At 37.8% G+C, this 18,388-nt stretch overlaps 1 protein-coding gene across 1 annotated transcript in view; it reads left to right on the top strand.

Moving 5' to 3' along the window:
• Positions 1–17,009, top strand: part of GRID1 (glutamate ionotropic receptor delta type subunit 1) — an 827,754-nt gene extending 810,745 nt beyond the window's left edge. Inside the window, exon 16 of the mRNA XM_065407849.1 lies at positions 16,581–17,009. Within this exon, the coding sequence (XP_065263921.1) occupies positions 16,581–17,009 (429 nt within the window). The remainder of the gene's footprint in view (positions 1–16,580) is intronic.
• Positions 17,010–18,388: the final 1,379 nt, after the last annotated feature.

The raw sequence follows: 18,388 nt of genomic DNA, 5'->3' as shown, positions 1-18,388 counted from the left end.
ATCATAATATCATCACAGTGGTGAATATGGTGGTTCCAGCGTGCTAATTTGAGGTACAGAGGGTCACAGCATCCTAAGTCCAGTAACTTTTTAGTACAATTCCTACTCGTGTGTTTCACAAGCTCAACAAACTCTAATATAATTTGGGTCAGTCAATTTGTGAGGGCTTTCCTGCAACATCAAGTCTTGGTTATTTTTCAATTTATTTGACAGTCTGAAAGATGGTTTCCAAATGCTCATTATCATTATGACCCAACATAGCTGCTAATAGACTTAGCAGGCTCCATCGATACTTTATCAGCTATGTCTTTTTGCACTCAGCTATCCGCCTGGAAAAACTATTCTCTTGTGCTATCCTCAAAGTCACCGAGCCATTGTAGCCCTCCACCCCCCTTTTTTCCATACCAAATGTTACACTCTAGAATAACTAAAACTTTGAAACTGAGAAGAATAAAAAAAGTCAACCATGGAAATCCTGTAAAATTATCTGTGTGCGCGAACTAATCACAGAAAACAAATTATGTGACATCTTCACATTAAGGAGACTTAGCAACTTCAGACTAGTCATTGACTTCATTCAACTATTTACAGAATGATTCCTTTGCCAAGAACTGAAATGTATTGCATCCCTTATAGAAGATGAGATTGACACATTGGCTGTTAAGCCACATCTTGTCACTATTACAACTTGCTCATCAAATTCCTCTTTCGATCTTTCCTTATCTATAATGAAGAGGACTATAAAACATAAATGTATTTTATCTGAAGAGACTAGAACATGGCTGGCACAAATCACAGTTATAATGCTGGTGTACATGGAATCTTAATTTCCTGCTAGCTAGGAAATTACGACATTTTCATCTTACTCAGTTGCAGTTAGATATTGCAGCATCTCTCTCCTTTAAGGACCCTAAGGATATTTCATGCCATATATTTGCAATTCTTTAACTATCACAGTATTAATTAAAGCTGCTTGGCTTATAATTTCTCATCGTTTTAATCAGCCCGTGTAAAATCATTCTACCGAGCAGTCTTTTTCTTTCTCCTGTCCTCAGTGTTCTCCTTCTTCTCTATTCTTCAAATTAAGGAGGCCGACATCAAATGCTCTGTCCACAGCAGGAACAGAATTGTACTAACTGACTTATATATTTGTAACAGCATCATGTTGTCATTACTGCTTTCACTCTGTTTTCAACAAAATAACTTCAATAGATACGATTGCAACCCCACAAGTCATCACTCTGCAAAATTTTCTAACTGTGCAGGATTGAGGAAGGTGATGAAATTGCCCTGAAATATTGTAATTTGTTCTGTGGAGAGGGAATAACAAAAAACAACAACCTATCTCTCTGGACTGGGATACACAGCCTTATATCTTCTGCCTTAAGTTTTCCTACGGTGCATCATATATCTGTGCTGGATGATGATACACGTATTTTAACCTACCTCAAAAAATCTGCACTTACAGCTTTAGCTCTTTAGTTTTTCTCTTTGGAATTGGAACTGAAACCCACTGTATCTCAGAAATAGACATATGAGATTATTAATATGATCATAATGAGTCAAAGATGATTACTGCTGAGAATTCTAATCAGGATCAGGTTTACCTCACCTCAGATCTCCAACAAGATATTATTTCATAGGCCCTGGCACATTTTCCATATGGTGTCAGTCACCTTTTTGGTTATTAAAGGCTCTTATACTTACACCAATTTTTCTCTTCCTTTATTCTTCTTTTCTTACCTTTCTTTTCCTGTCCACTTGTCGTCTTTTTGCTGCTATCTTTTTTTCCTGACTCTTTGATTCCCCCTTGGGACAGTTACTTCTGATGGTGAAAGAAAACACAAGATCATTGAACTGACATTTTATTTTCCCTTCATTGTATGTTCTTTATATTTTATGTTGTTTTTTAAATTATTTTTATGTATTTTGACATGTCTGAAATCTTTGTACATTTTTTGCTCAGTTACATATAAATGATCATTTGTTTGTACAACTGTATTGTACTCTACTTTTTCTAAGAATAAATAAAGTTTTTTGGGGGGGAAATTTAAATAATACAAACATTGGCAAAATAGTGCATTGTAATGCCACCCAGAAAACTCAGGTTCAAGACTATCTATGAACATAAGAACTGGCAAACATCACTTAACTAGCAGCTTTAAACCAGCAATGAGGTTTCAGAAGCAACCATCAGTCACTCTAGGCTGCAAGATTTCATGCTGTTATATGACAAAACACAAAGCTTAGGGGAAGAGGTACAGAAAAAAAGAAGAGAGAAAATATCTGTACTCTCCCTTGTACAGATACTGATAAAAGTTGAGAAATTATGAGTTAAACAGCCTTAATTCACTCCTTACTGGTTATTTGAACAACTGCAATATAAATAGTCTGAAAACTCACCTCTTTTCTGAGCAGAACCAGATATTCTGCAATACATAGTCATAACAAATGGGCTGATCAAAAGCCCATTGAAGTCAATGGGAATCTCAGCACTGACCACAATGGTCTTTGGATTAGGCCCTAAGTGAATTGAGGATGACATGTCATTCTTTAGCTTGCTGACACTGGGACCAGAACTGCGCCAGCTACTATGATATTTAAATATGTTTGTTGCTAGCTCAGTACCACAAAGGTTTTCCTGTCCTTTGGGGGCAGCAGTTTCTTGTCTGAGAACCACATTAGGAAATCCTGCTATAAGAGTCCTAGAGGGGTAGTCTAGACTAGAACATGATTTAGCAGCATGTTTCTTAGGAAAAAAAATATCCCTGAACAAAAGTGAGCATAAAACAAGTCCCCTTGGAGTGCGATGCACGCTGTTAGAAACAACACCATTTAAAGTCCCAGTTCAGCAAGCAACTTGAGTATGTGCTTAACTTTAATTACAGTGTGTTCCCATTGAAGTCAGTGGGGTTAATCATGTGATTAAAATTTGGCATGTGCTTAAGTATCTTGCTGAACTTGGGGTTGTAGCTAGTTAGGTTCCTGACACTGTGCGTTCAAAGCCTTTTTTTTTTTTTTTTTGGTATGTTTTATCTCAGCTCACAGTGGTATTTGCAAGTTGATTGTTTTGACAGTGAATGTTCAGTAATAATTAAAACACATATTTGAATCAGAATTTAAAAAATGAAATGTAACAGTGTTTCCCCACATTTGTTTTTCAACCTATTGTGGTTTGTAAAGCCTGAGGCCTTGATCCAACAAATCATTTAAGAACATATTTAATTTTAATTACCTGAGTAGAGTCTTGATTCTGCTTCCATTCAAATCCATGGAACGACTCCCATTAGCTTTAATGATGGAAGATCAAGCCTTAGGTTCTTTGAAGTCAGCCTGGATTAATCATGTACTGAAAGTTATGCATGTGCTGAAGTGTATTGCTGGAACGGGGCATAATTACTTTGAGGCAAAAAAAATGTTATAGCGTGCAATGGTAACACATTTTTAGCTTAAATAGCTTGGGTATTTTAAAAGCTATTGAGAGCAGATTACTAAGAGCCACTTAGAAAGTAATCAGGCCTGAAAGGTTGTTTTTGAAAACATATTTACAGCTATAGCTCACTCCCACCAAAAAACAAAATTATTTCCTAGTTCTATTATTATAGTGACCATTACATTTCACAAGCATCACCACTAGTAAGAATAATTATATTATGCATGTGTATAATTATATTTAGAATTATATAAAACTATAATATTATATAGATTTTAACTTACTTTCCAGTATCTGAGATAAGTTATTTTCCCCTATTCTAAACATAGAGAAATACTGAGGAATCTCAAATATTAACATGTCATAATTGTTGGTAAATGTTGACAAATAGGGCCTGATTTTCACAAGTTCAGCACCTGCAATTGCGGCCAGGTTTCCGAAAGAGCTCAGCCCCCATTTAGGCACTAAAATAAGGGCCAGCTTTTGAGAAATGCTCAGCACCCAGCAGCTCCAATTGCAACTTTCAATGTGTTAAGCTTTTTTGAAAATCTGCTATTTCTGTTGGTGCCTAAATGGGAGCAGAGCTGTTTTCAGATGGTGCGTGCTGATCACTTTGGAAAATCTAGCTTTTATTGGAGACCACAATGGACATTAGGCTAGATTGCCCAGTTCGAGATTGATTTGCACTGCATAAGATCAAAGTGACTTACAAGCACCCTGAGATGGCTAGTGGAGTATTCCCCCTGTGCAGGGAAACTCTCCATGGGCATAAAGCTGGTGGAAGAGACTCCTCTGTGACTTCTGCCAGCTGCCTCCAACACTCCTGGCATAATGGGCAAAAGGGGGTGTTTCAGCTGTGGGGCCTGGACAGAATGGGGAGGGTAAGGGGTATGACCGAGCACGGCTCTGCTATGCCAGCTCCTTCACTGGTGCAAGTCAGGATGTGCAGGTACAGCCCTAACAGAATGCAGAATCAAGCCCTTTGTATGTCAACATCCAATGGTTTAGGACATGACCCAAGGTCCCCTGAAGACCATGGAAAGACTCCAATTGATTTCAATGTGTTCTGGATCAGGCCCTTAGTGAATTTAAACTTTTTCAATATCAGAATGATGACGGGGTTACAGAGAGCCTATCAACCTATCTAATCACACTGCAGTTTTAGATGGTCTATGTATTGCCTCATGAAAAATAGGCTTTATTGTAGCATGTGACCCTGGCTGCAATGGGACTATCTTTGCTAGAATATGATATACTGTCGCTAAAACAAACACCAATGTTAGACATATGGCAGAAAATGTTTGTTAAAAAGAGTAAAATATTAAGTACACTATTAGCCTCACTATTTTGATCCATTTTTTCTCCCTGTTCTTCTTTCCCTTTCCTATCTGGAGATGGCCAATGAGGTGAGGCTGGGCCTCAGAACTATGGTGAGATTTTATTAAAAAAAACCACATACCAATATTTGATTTATTGTTGAAAGTGCCTGCACAGTTTAGCCCTTGCTAACTTTCTCATCTTCACCTCCTGAAAGCCCCCTTGATCCTAACCTTCCTATTGCTGCAAATGCCTACAGCTATTGTATACATAATGTTCACATAGTAGCTATTTTCTCAACATGCAACTCCCTCTCTCCCAAATAGTCCATTTCCAAAGACATTGGCATGCTCATAAAACACTATCCATTTGATGCTGCATTTTCCTGTTGCTTGTGCTGGAAAATGCTTCTATGCACCTTCCTTTTGTGCTGTTTATTTTAACCTCTTGAAGCCTGTGGACATGTGTCATGTGCCCAATCATTCTTTTTTATTAGGTTTGATAAGGACTCAGAAGCCTGGATGCCTCAGCATGAGGCTTAATGGCCCTCAATAGCAGTAACAAATGAGTGCTATGAGGCTTTCTTCCTTCCATCTTCTTGGGTTTGACTCTACCGTTAGCAATAAAGACCATCAAATATGCTACAGTTACTGCAGTTAGATAATGAGGTGTGGTGTTGAACCTCTGCAAATGGCAATAGAGCATTAGCATGTTCACCAGCAATCACCTAGTTTGTGATGTACTTCCCACATGTACTGTATGTTCTGCATGTTTATTAACACAGCACCATACAATATGGATGTATGTTGATATAGCAACAAATATAAATAATGGAGCTGGATCGTCAGGGTTTCCACTGGCAGAACTTCATTGGCTTATTGGCGTTACATTGATTTATACCAGTTGAAGATCTGGTTTGGTACTTACAGTCTATGGGACTGATCCTACAAACACTGTGTGAATAATCTTCAGGCCCAGGCCCTCATGACATAGGGCTAGATGGCAGCAGACAAGGTGGGAAGGGGAAGGGAGGGATATGGATTGCACAAAGTAAGGTAATGAAATTACTTACTTTTGTAGCGTAGACATTATGTCAATTCCACCTTATTGGTCATTTGTTTTGGGGTTGTTTTTACACTTTATTTCTCTTTAGAAATTATTTGTATTAATTTGGTGCAGGAGTGTGAGTCAGCACTGGAAATGTAGTTGAAAGAAGCCTATTGCACTGACTACCTCCTGTCAGCATCTTTTTGCTCATTATTTTTTCCTATTTTCTTTCAGTTAGAAGTGAAGAGTAATATCAATTTCTCTTTTATGTGAAGTAAGATGTACTGTTTCTGCTATTTAATTAAGCAAACCTATTCCTAATGAATCAGGTCGTCTCTACCAAATAGCTTCTGCTGAAGTTTTTGTGTTCTGTGGAGATGTTGACACATTTGTTGAAAATAATTTTACATTGCCAACTCATCTAATTTCTTTTTCCTTTCTATTGGATAAGAGTCCAGTTGACCTCAAACAATGTCAGTCTTACTGAGGTCTTTTTGTTTAGTTAATTACTATTTTAAAATACATAGTATTGTTTCTGCTTATATGAACAGAAGATTGTGGAAGACTGGTACCAGCAACTGGGATGTGGGTGGTCTGGCTTGGTGATCACCTCTGAGTTCAGGAACCAGAGGCCAATAGGCAGGTCTGAATCAGGAGCCAGGTGTCAGAGCCAAAAGTTGAAGCCAGGATCAGATAGGAAACAGGAGCCGAGGGTCAGTGCTGAGTCAGAAGCCAAAGAGCTGTACTCTAGGGTCAGAGCCAGAGCAGTCAAAAACAGGGCAGCAAGATCCAGGGACTGGAATAAGGCTGAGGGCAGGAGCCAGGAAGAGGACGGGGTCCAAGTTCGAAACCTGAGATGAGACCACGAGTGAGGTAGCAAACACAGCGAGGTCTGAAGTAGCCTCAAGCCAGGATCCACCTTGTTGCACAGACAACTTTCTGTGTCTTTGTAACTTGAATAGTGCACCTGGCCCAATCAGGAACTCTGGAGGAGCCCCTCCAGTCAGGTCCCTATGGGTGTTACCTTTAGTGGAATGTAAGGCCTTAGGGCTCCCAATGCTCCAGTCACTGGTAGAGACACTGGGGGGGGGGGTGGCTTCAGCAGTGGCCGGGGGGGGGCAGGTTCAGGACCTGCGGATCCTCACAACAAGTTTGATTGCAGAACTTGGTCTATTTATAAAGGCAGACTTGAGGTGCAACTCTAGTCATATTTAATAAGATACAATAGTATTAAAATCATTATCCAGCGGAATATATGCAAAACACAGTCAGCAAATTTTATGTAACATTAAGTGCTATTTGACTAGGTCACTTGCCTGTGGTAAATTAAGACAGCAAACATACATCACTATGTCAGTTTCCACATCTGTCTGCATATCACATATTTCTGACTAATGAAACCCTAGAATAATAAGAGTGAAAACTAATTTATATTTAAATTATTATTTGTATTAGCCTCATATAACATAACACATCAGGGTTCCCCCCCCAAAAAAATATACCGAATTAAATATATCATTCCTGTTTCTTTCATTGAGCAGGCCAATTATTAGCTACTTTTTTACCTCTCTCAGAGTCTGATGGAATGAAATAGAATTATGGCTTTGCAAATGCATTACATGAAGCCAAAAGTAATAGTGAATGTAGTAAATTCAGGATTTCAAAATGACTCTCCTATTTGTCATACTTTATACACATGGGTTGTCCTCCATTCATTTCTCAGCAACCACATGCTTGAAAAGTTCATGTCTGATAAAAAGAATACCTGGAATTTTGTAGTTGGTTGGGGATATCGATTTCAATGTGGGCTAATTGGTGCTGAACCAGTAGTATAGCCTATGGATACCAGAGCATGCAAATCTGCGTCTTAAGTTTTTTGTATTTTTTAAACAGACTGTCCAGCAGGGCTTAAAAGTTTCTCAGAGTTCATTTTCCACTTATCTGGATATTTATGTGGGTCCCATCACTTTGAGTGTGACTCAACCATTAATACCTTTAGTTTCAGCATGACCTTGTGAGCTAAGGGATATTATCAATCCTGCTTTACAGCTAAGGAACAGAGAGATTGGCATATGATTTGGTCAAGGTCCCACAGGAAATATGTGACAGAAATGGGGATTTAACCCAGAAGTCATGAGTCTGAGTTCACTGCCATGACCACAGAATCATCCTTGTTTGTTTTTTCTTATATTTCTTTTACACAATGCAAGTTTCATATTTTTATTATATTCATTTTGGTCAAAACTCAAGTGTCATTCTTCCATACATTTCAAGTGTCATTCTTCCATACATTTCATATATATATACACACACACACACACAAATTGGTCCATGAATGATGATTGAGAGCCTGTCTACACTTGAAATGCTACAGTAGCACAGCTGCAGTTCTCCCATTGGCGGAGGTAATCCACCTCCCTGGGAAGCAGGAGCTAGGTCAACAGAAGAATTCTTCCATTGATATAGTGCTGTCTACACCAGGGGTTAAATGGACTTAACTACATTGCTCAGGGGGTATGGGTTTTTCACACCCCTGAGTGATGTAACTGTGTCAACCTAACTTTTTAGTGTAGACCAGGCCTAAAAAATTTTTACGTAAACAGACCGTAAGCAGTTTTTATGCATACCTCAGGCATATTAAGAACTGCATTAACATCACTTTAATACTTGAGGCAGAGATGTCTGCATGTGACCTAGAGATGTCAATACATCCATCATAGTCCCTCAAGGTATGTGCATGCTGTTTTTCTAAACTTTTATTTTTTGATACTCAGGGACTTTCCTCTCCACCCTTCAGTCCAGTGTGGTTCTGTTAGCATACGTTTGGTGTACGCATTCTTTATCATAGTGTTAGTTATGCAATCCATCACCTGACCCTTCATCTTTCTTGGGTTCATCTGCTTTTGACTTGTCCAAAACAGCTTCACCAATCTGTAGTGACTTTCCCTGGTCAAGGGGATTCCACTGAACTCAGTGATAAGATCTGAGGAGAATGGGTAGAATAAAGAATAGGTGTTAGTTTCCTTAAGAAAAGATTCTCACCTAAAAGCCCTCCCTCAAGGAATTTCCGGCCTTCAGCCATGCTGCTAAGAACTTAGACATTTTATTAGCTGTGTTCAGGAGGTCTTGGATAACCTTCTAGACATCCTTCACCCAACAACTCTTCTCTGAAAGTCAATGAGGCATTGCTAATGACTGCTAATGTCAATTAGCAAAAAGTATCCAAGGTAATTCCCATGTTTTTCCAAACTCTCTCCAAATACTCATTTAAAAAAAAACACACCTGAAAAAACAAAACAAAAAAACTGTTTATCTCTGCACACCTACATAAAGAATATTGATTACTCCTTAAAACTTGCATATTACATGGTGGTTAATGATCACAATCTCTCTCAAAAATAAAAATGATACCCAAGTTATCCAGGGTAGAGAGTCTTAGTTAATTGTAATTGTTCTCATAGAGGGTTAGTTCTTTGAAAGAATTTCCTGAGGCAGCCTTCAATTCTCTGTAGAGGGGTCATAGCTGTGTACTTTGTCAGTCAGGGTACCAATAGCCACAGTCACAGGACCCATTTTTCATGATCAAGTTCTTACAATATTTCAGAAACCTGCCTTTCCCTTTCCCTCTTCTAGCTCAATTTGCCGAGGGAAAGAATGAAATTCAAATTGGTATTTAGTTAGGGTTGGTCCTGCTTTGAGCAGGGGGTTGGCCTAGATGACCTCCTGAGTCTCTTCCAACCCTAATCTTCTATGAATCTATGAATGAGATCATTTGCTTACCCAGCAGAAATGGGTGGTTAGTTGTTTTTCTCAATCAGGAGGAAGACATGCAATTATATTCATCCTCTATATACATATGTGTTTTGCTCCATTTCACTGATCATTCTCTTCAGATAACCCGCAAGGAATGTAATTATAATAGTAATAAAAATAATGAAAGAAAACGTATTGAGAGAGTAAAAGAAAATGACATTAATGTTTGACATTGACATTAATGGCATCTAATACAAAAGTGTGAGAGCACACACATTTTATTTGATAGTGTGTGTATGGATACAACTATAAATAAAAAATACACATATAGCTATGGAATACATACATTGATAGAAATATACATCAGTATAGATATTACATAAATATATACAATATGAATGAATATACCGTATACATATTAACTGCAAAAATGTCACTGTCCCAGCCTCGAAACAGTCAAGTCTGGAGCGGTTTATTCACCTTTGGGAGCGAAATGAGTGGAGATAGTCAGAAATATGTGGGAAGAACAGAAACAAAGCTTCCAGACTAGTAACCAAACTTCAAGTCCCAGTGTGAAACACAGCTCTGTGTTCAAAATCTCCAGTCAAACTGCTTCTCTGTCCTTTGTTCTTCCCAGCACAACTGCTGACTCCTATGCTTCTTTATCCTGCCCCAAACCTATTAAAAGTTCCTTTGTAATGATATCATTATAGCAAGCCACAGACAGGAGGTGAGCTGCTTACACTGTCCATTCAGGCACTGTGTCTCCTGCAATGAGCCATACCATTAATTCTTCTGCACAGCCTCAGTTCAGATAATTAGTTCAATAAAGTTATTGAGCAGCAGTTATTAACTATTATTAATTATCTTCCTTACTACAATACTGCCTGGAGGCCAATCCGGTTGTGTCACCATTTTGTGAGGTGCTGTACAAATATAGAGTTAAATAGGCCCAAAGACTCTTTTCGACTTTTGCTACACTACTTTAGAATTGCACAATTAAAAGCACAAAGCATCAAGAGATGCAAAAGTTAAGGATCCAATGGCAATGTTAACCCACCATATGGCCTGTACCTTTTATGGTAAACCTAGAAAGATATAAAGTGTGATACATAAAGCCTCATATTTGACAAGAATTACAGAAAAGGAAAATGGCTGGATTAAAGCACCTGGAATCTTAACTTTTGCATTCCCTGGCTTTCACTGTTTGAATTATAAGATTACTATTTCATTAACTCATTTTCTCTATTTAATTTCCTAGGTAATCTTTAAAGAAAAAAGGGACAGCAATTAGTCCTAATTAAGCTTATAGTTTACAAGTTCTGTTGACTTCATTAGTGGAGCCTGTAATTTCCTTAAACCTCATTGGGGCTGCAGTTTTGGGGATCTTTGTTTCTTCACGAAAGCAGCACTGTCTTGCTGGGGCTTTTAGCAGGGCTGTGATTTGGAGGAACTTCGGATTCCACAGGAGTTGGACTGCTGTACTTGGAAGCTGAGGAGTTGTATAGAAATAGAGATGCTTTGCTGGAGGGCTTAAGAGCTCTGCAGGAGCTGGCTGGAGTCCTGGGCAGTTTAAAAAGCACACTTCTCTATAACCCCAAATTAGCAAAGCACTTAAGCGCATGCTTAAATCCATCCCTATTTAGTAAAGCACGTAGGTACTTGCTTAACATTGATTTTAAAGTGCATCACTGAATAGGGATTGTTTGAAGAATCTGGCCCCAGCTGCACATATATGCCCAGTCTGTCTGCCTGTCCTCCAATGCATAACTTAGTTATAACTTACAGAAATTGTCTACTGTGCCAGCTCAGGCTCATGGCCTTAAATGCTCGTAACTTTATCTTAAAGTTTTTTTAAAAATTGGCAAATCACCCATCCTCACTGATAACTTTTCACGTGCCAATTTTGAAGCTTGATTATTCAGCAGTTTTTCAGTTATTTCTCTGCAGGGAAAAAGAAGGTGAGCAGAACTTTAAAAAAAAAAAAAAAAAAAAAAAGGTGTCATTTCTCACCCTCATCACCCAAATGGGGGGGATAGCTCAGTGGTTTGAGCATTGGTCTGTTAAACCCAGAGTTGTGAGTTCAATCCTTGAGGGGGCCACTTAGGGGTCTGGGGCAAAATCAATATTTGGTCCTGCTACTGAAGGTAGGGGGCTGGACTTGATGACCTTCCAAGGTCCCTTCCAGTTCTAGGAGGTAGGATATCTCCATTAATTTAATTTATTTATTTAAAGGGGCAGAACCAGTTTTCATTAAACTTTCCACACAAAACATTTTTACTTTAGAATGGAAACATAGGGTGAAATTCTGGCCCAGTGAAGCCAATGGCAAAACTCCCATTGATTTCAATAAGTCCAGGATTTAACATCTAACATAGAATTTTTCAGAGTTTTGAGTGAATGAAACGGCAGAAAAGAAGGGTGTTCATTTATACTTATACAATGATCTGGGCACCTATATAAAAATGACATTGTATCTGATCCTCCCTCCTTGAAATCAATGTGAACATCTACAAAATTAAAAACAAATTAGTTGCAAAATGCAAGGACTCATCTATGCACACTTTCGGAAAAGAGCCTGCAAAAGGAGATGTGTTATACACTATGTCAAAAAGGAAACCAATCTCGTACTCTTAGACCAGTTGGAGACATGATTTCCAGACTAGATTATCACAATAGTTCCTTGGCCTTAAAATGTCTGAATTAAGTCTCCTCTACTGAGAATGCCCCATCTGTAGCCTTTTGATGTTTATATCTTAAAAGAGCTAAGCTAAATATATCACAAGGAATAATTAATGTGCTGAAGTTCACCTCTTTTTCTGTTTGTGACAAGATCACAGAAGTTTTGAATTTATTCATAATTCTAAATTAGTCACAATTTTGTTTTTGCTCTTCAAATAGCTCATAAACTGTTTGTTGCAAGTATTAGAATTAGGACTGTCAAGCGATTAAAAAAATTAATCGTGATTAAAAAAATTAATCGCGATTAATCTCACTGTTAATAATAGAATACCATTTTAAATATTTTTGGATGTTTTCTACATTTTCAAATATATAGATTTCAGATACAACACAGTATACAACGTGTACAGTGCTCACTTTATATTTATTTTTGATTACAAATATTTGCACTGTAAAAAACAAAAGAAATAGTATTTTTCAATTCATCTAATACAAGTACTGTAGCGCAATCTCTTTACCATGAAAATTGAATTTACAGATTTAGATTTATGTACAAAAAATAACTGCACTCAAAAATAAAACATTGTCAAACTTTAGAGCCTACAAGTCCACTCAATCCTACTTCTTGTTCAGCCAATCGCTCAGACAAACAAGTTTGTTTAAATTTGTGGAAGATAATGCTCCCTGCTTCTTGTTCACAATGTCACCTGAAAGTGAGAACTGGCATTGTTGCAGCTGGCATTGCAAGGTATTTACATGCCAGATGCACTTAAGATTCATATGTCCCTCATGCTTCATCCACCATTCCAGAGGACGCGTGTCCATGCTGATGACAGGCTTTGCTCGACAACAGTTCAAAACAGTGCAGGCCAACGTATGTTCATTTTCATAATCCAAGTCAGATGCTACCAGCAGAAGGCTGATTTTCTTTTTTAGTGGTTCGGGTTCTGTAATTTCTGCATCGGAGTGCTGCTCTTTTAAGACTTCTGAAAGCATGCTCCACACTGCATCCTTCTTAGATTTTGGAAGGCACTTCAGATTCTTAAACCTTGGGACGAGTGCTGTAGCTATCTTTAGAAATCTCACATTGGTACCTTCTTTGTGTTTTGTCAAAACTGCAGTGAAAGTGTTCTTAAAGTGAATAACATGCTGAGTTATCATCCGAGACTATTATGACATGAAATATATGGCAGAATGCAGGTAAAACAGAGCCGGAGACATACAATTCTCTTCGAAGGAGTTCAGTCACAAATTTAATTAACACATTATTTTTTTTAATGAGCATCATCGACATGGAAGCACGACCTCTGGAATGGTGGCCAAAGCATGAAGGAGCATATGAATGTTTAGCATATCTCGCATGTAAATACCTTGGAATGCCGGCTACAAAAGTCCCATGCGAATGCCTTGTTCTGACTTTCTGGTGACATTGTAAATAAGAAATGGGCAGCATTATCTCCCATAAATGTAAACAAACTTGTTTGTTTTAGCGATTGTCTGAACAAGAAGTAGGACTGAGTGGATTTGTAGGCTCTAAAGTTTTACATTGTTTTGTTTTTGACTGCAGTTATGTAACAAAAAAAATCTACATTTGTAAGTTGCATTTTCACAATAGAGATTGCACTACAGTACTTGTATGAGGTAAACTGAAAAATACTATTTCTTTTGTTTATCATTACAGTGCAAATATTTGTGATCAAAAATAATATAAAGTGAGCAGTGTACACTCTGTATTCTGTGTTGTAATTGAAATGAATATAATTGAAAATGTAGAAAAACATCCAAAATGTTTAATACATTTCAATTGGTATTCTATTGTTAAACAGTGCGATTAATACTTCGATTAATCATGATTAATTTTTTTAATCGCAATTATTTTTTTTGTTAATTGCATGAGTTAACTGTGATTAATTGACAGCCCTAATTAGAACTTTACCATTTTCACCCCACTGGTTAGTTATCCCAGTCACATTATTTCTGTTCCTGACTCAGGTAACAAAGCAGCACAGAATGAATTATGAATATTACAATAAAAATACCACTAATCAATGTTGGTGTATATTTTTGCTTAACATTAGTTTTACAGGAATAAGATCACTAGCAGAAATCAAGAGAACATGAACAGATCAGGAACACAGAAAAATTAAAATTGATTCATCTTTGAATCTGAACACCTATTCAGGGGGAAAAATTCCAGCATTCTTTCCACTCGAATTTTGCAGCTGATTAGAGCAACAACAGTGGTCTCTCAAATAACCAAGCCCTCTGCTCTTTAGACCCAAATCAGCAGCCCCTTACAAGTACACCCTCAAGTGAATAGGAGTCCAGGGCAACTCATGAAGAACTGGTGTAATAAGCTCTCTGTAATTACCATAGCTAGGCAGGTAGCTCATCATATGTTGAATTAGATAAAGCTTGCAAGTGACCTTCACTGGTAGACCCAAGTAGGATGTTTAGGTTCTAATGAAAACAACGTAGCCATCTTAAGTACAGCATTTGCTTCCTAGTGGCTGCTACAATATAAACAGTCAGTCCAATGACTGTATCTCCCCTCTCCCCCCTGCCAAGTCCATTTTTTCAAGGTTTTTCTAAATTGACAAACCAGTGGTGCATTACAGTGCTTCCTTTGAGACTTTGTATTAGAAATCTTTTGGGTACCCAGCTACTGTGTGATAGAGAACACATAATAGGTTAGAGCTAATGTATTGTCTACCTTCATGAATGAAAAGAATGATAATTCAAGTGTGGAAGTCATTAAAAGGGCTTCTACACTACTGAAAGTGCAGAAAACCTCTTATTAAATGTAAGTAGGGTACATTCTATTTTTGTCTTTAAAGTTTCTTTTCTAATTTTCTATTGATTTATCTTCATTTGGGAATGGATGACATATATAAATGATTTGGCAGAAAAAAAAAATTTCCTGAATACTCTGATGATGATTTTGTGGTGTGTCAGGCTTCATTGTCACTTTTCTAGGAGTAGCTATGAGAGTTTGGCATGCCAGAAATGTGGTCATGATCAAAAATGAATGGAAGTCATTAGGAGACAAGAGGGATCTTCTATCATCCAGAGCTTGTGGGCTAACAGATGCTTTGTTTCTGGGCCACCATTTCAATGAGATCAAATAATCAAATTCTGTACTTTGAAAATATTACATACTTTAGGTCTGCTTTATGAAATACCACTTACATTACATATACATTGTCCTCTATAAAACCACCACCCCGGTGCTTGCTTTCGCCATGCAGTTTATGTTGTTTTCCATTCTACATATGGGAAATACAGTAGTGATGCAGTAAGCAGCCCATTTTAGTCCCTCACTGGTTTGTGTTTTAAAGACCAGCTCTCCCCTTGTGCTTTTATCCTGGCAGCTACAATCTGCTGCGATGCTTGAGCTGACAGTCCCTTAAGGGAGTTTAGGGAAAAGCAATCTCAGTGGAAGGCCTCAACTCTGGAACTAAGTCCTTCCTTTGTTCTGACAAAAGCCATATTTGTCAACCTTTGGGTCATATTGGGTCTGTTATCTATTTTGTTCAGGACTAAAATTGAGGGAAATAAAAAAGGTGAGTGTGCGCTTCCAAGCTTCTCCTACTAAATAACCTCCACCTGAGTCAACAAAATGAATGAGATGCTGTTCCAAGTAGATCACATGAACCTCCTGAGCATGGCTCACCATTGGTGGGGCTTGAATATGCCCAGTAGACTTCTTGGGCTGGGCTCCTTCCTGACTGGTGAAAAAGTATGTGATTGTATCTCCCCACTGCTTCCCCAAATGAGCCATTGCTCAGTATGTTGCACAGTTTTGCGATCTTCCTTTCTTTTCTGATATGAGAAATGAAATATTTAACAATGTTGATATTTAGGTTGTCATCAATGAGCATCTGAGTTCATCTCACTGTGATGAATAGGGCAGTTCACACCTCCCAGCCAGCATTATTGTTCCAGGCTTTCTGACATCTCTGAATCGATTACACTCAGTTCACATTTGGGAGGTGGGATTTCTTCATAACCATAACAGCTAGAAGCTCATTCTTTGCTCCAGAATAAAAACTGAGGTTCTGGCAGACCAGATTGTAGCTCGAGGAAGGTGTTGGTGTGACATTCCACTGTGTACGGGTGGAACCAGAGCTCGGGTTTTGCCTCAAAGAGGGAGTGGTTTAAGGGGTTCAGTTGTGGATTGTCACTGAGTTGACGTTTTTTTGGTATGTGTTTTTAAGATTGAGTTGTTATGGGTACCTGGAGCTTTTGCCTAAGCAAATCAAATTAAGTGACAATGGCTTCCACCACATAGTGTGGGGAGAGAGACAGATTTTTGTTTGGACTGATTCCATTGTTTTTACCTCAATAGGATAAAGAAGTAAATCTGGAGCAGGTCCACAGACGTATGAACAGTTTAATTGATGAAGACATAGCCCACAAGCAAATCTCTCCAGCGTCGATTGAAATCTCAGCCTTGGAGATTGGTGGCATGCAGCCAAGTCAGACCCTGGAGCCAGTACGCGAATACCAGAACACACAACTTTCTGTCACCACCTTTTTACCAGAACAGACAAGTCATGGTGCCAGCAGGACACTCACAACTGCCTCTGGTAGTAACCTGCCATTGCCCCTTAGCAGCTCAGCCACCATGCCCTCTATACAGTGTAAACACAGATCGCCAAATGGAGGACTGTTTCGTCAGAGCCCCGTGAAAACACCTATCCCGATGTCATTTCAGTCTGTGCCCGGGGGAGTCATTCCAGAAGCCATGGAGCCTTCCCATGGAACATCCATATAATGAAAACAAACAAAAAAACAACCAGCAGAGCTTTTTAATACAATCTGAAACAAAAACAAAAACTTTTACATTTTTCGTGTACATATCTGTAAATAATGAAGAATGAAGTGGGGTAAAAGTGTATTTTGAATATTCCCAATTTTCGAAGTCAGTAAAAAACAAAACAAAAACAAAAAACAAAAACAAAAAAAATGTATGAATGACTTTGTAAATTTTGTTCTATATGAATAAAAAGGCAAACTACTTGTGATCGTTCTCAAGTGCCAAAGAAGACCTGTTACTGGGACTGAGGGCAGTTAAACAAAAAATCATGGATTTCAACCCTTATTCCTTATTTGTTCTATTTTTGTTTTACTATTTTTGTTTTAAAGCAGTAAAGTTATCCATTTGTCGCTGTAAAAGTTTACTCTCCTCAGCACTCTCTTCTTCTCAGTACCCTATTTCATAGTCATGGTGGCAGTTCGCTTGAAAATCTAACAGCAGATATTAGCAAAGCAGTAATATATGTTTTAAACCTGAATTATAACTATAAACAAGCAAACAATAAACAAAACAACTGAACTCTTTCCTTCTAACAGGGATTAAATTTCCACACAGTTTCTAAGTTGAAGCACAGGTAATTTATGAATTGTGTTTTATGTGCGTACTGTGCTGTGTGGCTTTTTTAATTTAACCTTATGTGTTTGTTATATATGTATATATATATATAATATATATACATATGATTTATGTATATATTATATATATATATATATATATATAAAATATTTGATAAATAAGATTATGGATAAGGCTATTAAGCAAAACCTGCCATCAGCTCTTTCTTGTTTCTTGTGTGCACAAATTAAAGTGGAATGGAACCAATGACTTAAAGGAATAAAACAAGGCAAAGCTTTATTTGATAGTGAGGCAATGATCATGTTACAGTGACTATAGCCCTATGGTATGATTTCTTTCTTTTATGTTTCAAGGACTACTGTATAATGGAGGCAGCATTCTCTGTTAAAGTCATATCTCTGAATGAGGCTAAATTCACGACTATAAGCACAGCTTCTGGTTTTTGCCATTGATTTTTTTTAAAGAAGCATTTAATGGTTATGTCCATAATCGGCTATCAAATGCCTCATTTTTTTTTTTTGCTGTGAAACTCAGTCAACGGAAAAAGATGGAGTAACACATATAGCTAGCTTAAGGTCTTGTCTGAGAACATTACCCGTTCAGTTTAACATGAAAATTTCAAAACCATTGTTTCCTTCCCAAATAGTGACTCAAATGCTCAGGTAACTAACTAGGAGGTTTTTTCCTTCCTTTCTGATATTCCTGGGCAAACATTGGCTTTCAGAATTTGAATAATTTCATAACCTCTCAAACGTGTCACA

This window comes from Emys orbicularis, chromosome 7 (assembly GCF_028017835.1).
Source record: "Emys orbicularis isolate rEmyOrb1 chromosome 7, rEmyOrb1.hap1, whole genome shotgun sequence".
NCBI lineage: Eukaryota > Metazoa > Chordata > Testudines > Emydidae > Emys > Emys orbicularis.
The sequence above is the reverse complement of the archived record's forward strand: the minus strand, read 5'-3'. Positions and strand labels throughout refer to the sequence as shown.